Source organism: Microtus ochrogaster, unplaced genomic scaffold (genome assembly GCF_000317375.1).
Source record: "Microtus ochrogaster isolate Prairie Vole_2 unplaced genomic scaffold, MicOch1.0 UNK16, whole genome shotgun sequence".
NCBI classification, from domain to species: Eukaryota; Metazoa; Chordata; class Mammalia; order Rodentia; family Cricetidae; genus Microtus; species Microtus ochrogaster.
Window position 1 is genome coordinate 801,541 of NW_004949114.1, and position 4,670 is coordinate 806,210.

The 4,670-nt window shown below is 52.0% G+C and overlaps 1 protein-coding gene across 1 annotated transcript; it reads left to right on the forward strand.

The window, feature by feature from the left end:
* The first annotated feature begins 300 nt into the window (after positions 1-300).
* Pvrig (PVR related immunoglobulin domain containing) lies at positions 301-1,514 on the forward strand. The gene is made up of 4 exons (XM_005367295.1): positions 301-361; positions 450-809; positions 887-1,010; positions 1,091-1,514. Exons 1-4 carry the CDS (start codon positions 301-303, stop codon positions 1,512-1,514), a joined length of 969 nt encoding a protein of 322 aa, XP_005367352.1.
* Positions 1,515-4,670: the final 3,156 nt, after the last annotated feature.

The window sequence follows — 4,670 nt, forward strand, 5'->3', positions numbered from 1 at the left end:
TGGGTAAGGCTGGACGCCTTGGGAGCAGCCATGCACCCTCCTATCCCTGAGGCAAAGAGCTGACTGATGGCAGTAACCCCTGCAGCTTCCCCACCATTGCAGATCCAGGAAGTGGCAAGCAAATCCTGATACTGTAACTTTAAGTGGGGGAACCTGCTACCCCGAGTTGATTACCAATAGGGCCTTCAAAAAGGAAATAGGGCTAGCTTGTGGGTAGCCACTGGTGTAACTCTAATTGCTGACACTGTGAAAACCGTCTGCCATGAGAACAGGAACAAACAGGCCCTCCCTGAAACAGATATGGCCCAGGTCCAGGCCCTGGTCCTATTCTCATCGCTGCTGACCCTCTGTGACTCTAAAGGTGAGTGGAGAAGCCAGAGAAATGCAGAGTCATGGGGAGGACACAGTGTGGGGACATAGCCACTGACCTTCCTGTCTTTGTTCCTCAGGGAGCCCCGTGGTGTGGGTGCGAGTCCAAATAGAGGCCCCCAAACTCCCATCCCTCTCCCTCTCAGTTCATTGTGGGGTCTTAGGAACCAACATCATCTCTCTGGTAACAGTGAGTTGGGAAGGATTTGTTGATGCCCGAATGACCAAACTAGCCGTGTTACATCCAGAACTTGGCACCCAAAAGTGGGCCCCTGCCTCCCAGGTCCGCTGGGAAACCTTAAATAGCATCTCTCTCACTCTGACCCTGGAACAATCCAAGGCAAGAAACTTCCTGGCCAACACCTCGTTCTGCTGTGAGTTTGTTACCTTTCCTCAGGGTTCCAGAGTTGCCTGTGGAGACCTGAATAGCTCAGATCCAGGTGTGTCTGGGGAAAGATGGGAGACAGGGAGGACCTTGACACTGGCCTCCCATCTTGACACCTTTCTCTGTTTCTAGGAGTCTCTACCCCAACTCCAGGCCCCATTCTTCAAGGAGACCTGACCAGGATCTTGGGAACCTTGGGGGTTCTCTTATTTGGTTTCATCTTTATACTCTGTGTCCTGTGGCGGCAGAAGCGTTGGTGAGAACAGGCCCAGTAACATTCCCACACTGCTTGGCTAGCTGCCCTCTGCCCCTGATTCCTCCTCTTCTGTCTCCCAGGTGTTTCAGTAACTCTCAGCCGTCCTCCACCAGCACCCAGGCACAGATGCAAACGCAGGTGAGCCTTGAAGGATGGTTTCTGGAGCGGGGCACCAGCTGTGCCCCACAGCCTGCCAGCCAAGCATCCCCGGCTGCTCTCTACCCACCACCAACCGATTCAGCACCTCTGTGTGAGGCTATGGTCCACCATGACCAGCACCTGCCCCAGTGTTCATCTCTCTCCCCCGATGACCAGTACCAACCAACGAACCCCAGCTGCCTGTCTCCTCAGCTTCCCTGGTTGGCCTCTGCGCGTGGTAGCTTCATCTCCACTGAGAATGGACTGTATGCTCTGGCCAGGGAAAATCTTCTCCACCCCATTCCTGACATCCTTGGTACCACCGACTGTCTGGAATACAGTACCCTGCGCGCGGTAACTCAATGACAGGCACCCTCAGTCTCCTCCAGGCCTTTGGGAGATCCTTTTGCTGATGTCTTTATCCTGGACACAGGCCTCTTCATAAATCTTGTTTTATTTTTCGGCCTCTGAGAAGAGCACACCCTGCTAGCTAGGATGTGGTCAGTGTGTGCACTTATATGACCCAGGTGTGGGTGGAAGTTATGGCAAAAAGACCCAGTTACATCCTGTCTTGCACATATGTCCAACGCCCTCCAGATGATGTCTTTAATACTGTCATTAAAGTGATCATTCTGTTTGGAACTTTAGCTTTGTTTGGACTTTGCTTCTTTAGGAGGTCAGAGGCAGATTCAGTCTCTCGGGAGGAAGAACCCAGGTTGGAGCTAAAAGGAACCGGGACTGAGACCCAGGCTGAACCTGTGGTTGGTTCTTGCTGAGGGACACAGGAGAAGTGTCTCTTGGGCTTCAACCTCTGCTGTCTGACCTGGCCTCCTCATGATAGATTCCCTGTGTAGCTGGGGTGGGGCCTTAGTACCCTCTACTGGCCTCTACTGTTGCCCCTCCAGGTCTTCTCTTATGAGCAGAGACCTGGACACTGCTGCCCACTGGCCACTCAGAGGCAGGCAGAGAGGCCTTGCAGACACAGGGATTGAACACAGGTTCATCCATCTCAAGTCGTTCCACCCAGGAACTGGGTTCCTCTGCATGAGACAGTCACCCTGCCCCCCCCCCCCCGTCATCTACAGAGGAGACAAAATGACTGAGAGCCCTCTGAGCCATAAGGACCTTGGGTTTGGATTCCTAGATTATTCTAGAACCACATAGCTCGATTACATGAGAGGCTCCCCTTGTTTGTGGGGTGCATAAGGAGGGTGCAGAAGCCCAAGCAGCGTGGAGATTGCAAACTAAGGAGCCTGAGCTGTTGTTTGGACTGGCCTCTGTAGACTTCGCTACCCTTGAACATACAGAGAAGCTTGGGGGAGAGGCAGGAGGTTTTTTATTAGCGGGGGAAAACCGCCTGTGCATTCCTGGTAGGGCTGCCTTTCACCTGCACCCCTGGAACTCCTGTAAGTGGTCCTGTCTCTACCAGGTGACAACTAACCCTGCTGCTGAGCTCAGATGGTCCCTATGGGGCCTTAGTACAAGAAGCCAAGAAGCCATGGGCAAGGGGATTTCCTCAAAGAGCTGCAAGTAGGGAGAGAGACCTGGGATTGATAGCCCTGCCCTCCCTCCACTGGGCTGGGTAACCTTGACCATCCCCAGCCACTATCTAGAAGCTACCGACAGTTGCTCCTTTCCCTACCTGTTCACTTCTGGGAAGACCAGCAACTAGGCACCCACTGACTCCTTCTGCCTCCAGTCACCCCAAGCCTGGCTTCCTCAGTGCAGCCTCGGCTACCCTCAGCCTCACTCCCTTGACAACCTGGCATGAGGGTGTCCCTAGTCTCTCACCTTCCCTATTCCTGATACCTCTCCCCATCCCCCACAGCTTGCACCTAACCCTGGATGTCTGGACCCCAGCATAGCCCAACTGTCTCCTTCTGTCTTCCTCATGGTTCACTGCCCTCTTGGCAATCTAGTTTGTCTCCTCCACATCCTGAGAAGCCTGTGCCCAATACCTTTCTTCATCAGCATAAAGCTCTACACTAGGTGTTGTAATAGGAGCAGCGGCTACATTCCTGGCACCTGGCCGCCCGCACGGCTAGCTTTATACCTGAAATAATTACACGGAAACTGTAGTCTTTTTTTTTAAAATATTTATTTATTTATTATGTATACAGTATTCTGCCTGTGTGTATGCCTGCAGGCCAGAAGAGGGCACCGGACCTCATTACAGATGGTTGTGAGCCAATATGTGGTTGCCGGAAATTGAACTCAGGACCTTTGGAAGAGCAGGCAATGCTCTTAACCACTGAGCCATTTCTCCAGCCCGAAACTGTATTCTTTTAAACACTGCTTGGCCCATTAGTTTCAGGCTCTTACTGGCTAACTCTCACATCTTGCTTTAACCCATTTCTAATAATGTGTGTAGCACCACAAGATGGTGTCTTACTAGGAAGGATTCTAGCCTACATCCTTCTGGGGTCGGAGAATCATGGCGACTGCCTGACTCGGCTCCTTTCTCCCAGCATTATGTCTGTCTACTCCACCTACCTAATTTTCTGTCCTATTAAAGGCCAAGCAGTTTCTTTATTAATTAACCGATGAAAGCAACATATAGACAAATGACCCACCTCCATCAACTAGGGACTAGCCTACAATGACTTTGAGACTGGAAGGGTTGTGTGGTTAGCTCTTGGGCGTCAAACCATCACCTGGTGCACTGTTTTCAGTGCCTCAACTCCAGCCTTGTGGGGCCACCAGGAACAGTAGGTAGCTGGAAGACTGCCAACAATCACAACAACCTATGGGATATGAAAACCAAATCAGATCTGAGAGCTTGGCTAGCAGGACCAGGGGGGTGACCCTAATCAGGATGCTGTGGGGTGGGAAGAGTCTGATTGGAACTGCGGGGCCTGCCGCCTCCTTCCTATTGCCTGAGATTTTTCAAACCCTGTGAGGGAGTCAGTCTGTGGCGTGACTGTGGCCACATCGCTAAAAGCACCAGACATTAGGCCTTTTGGTAAAATTATAGTGAAGGGGACAAGGGTTCCCAAACTGAGGTTCCAGCCAAACTCTGCAGAGCAGGGATCCGTAGCCCAATGGATTTCACAGATCCACTCTTGGAAAAATAGGTTCAGCATCTGTGAAATACATCAGCTTGCTCACAAGACAGGGCTGGCTGGAAAGAGTCCAGGGCCTGAGAGTTGCTAAGCTACAACCGCCATCTGGAAGAGTGCAAGGGACAACACAGGACATGTGAAGGATGTGACAGGGCAGAAGGTCAAAGTGGGAGAGCTGAAGACTAAGCAGTGAAGGCCAGGACAACATCTCCCAGCAGGTGGGGGCTGGGCCAAAAGACAGGTGCATCTATCTTGTCTGTAACCACAAGGGAAGATCCACAATAAAGGAGAAGAAGAATCTGACTGATGGGGAAGTTGCTGGCCATAAGGCAACAGAAATGGGAAGATCCTGGCCTTCCTCAGTGATCCTCAGAAGGCCCTGGGGATTGGATCACATTGCCCTAAACATTTCTGACTCCTCAGTGCTCTCAGGGCCCCTCTACAGGGCCTCCTGGCCTTC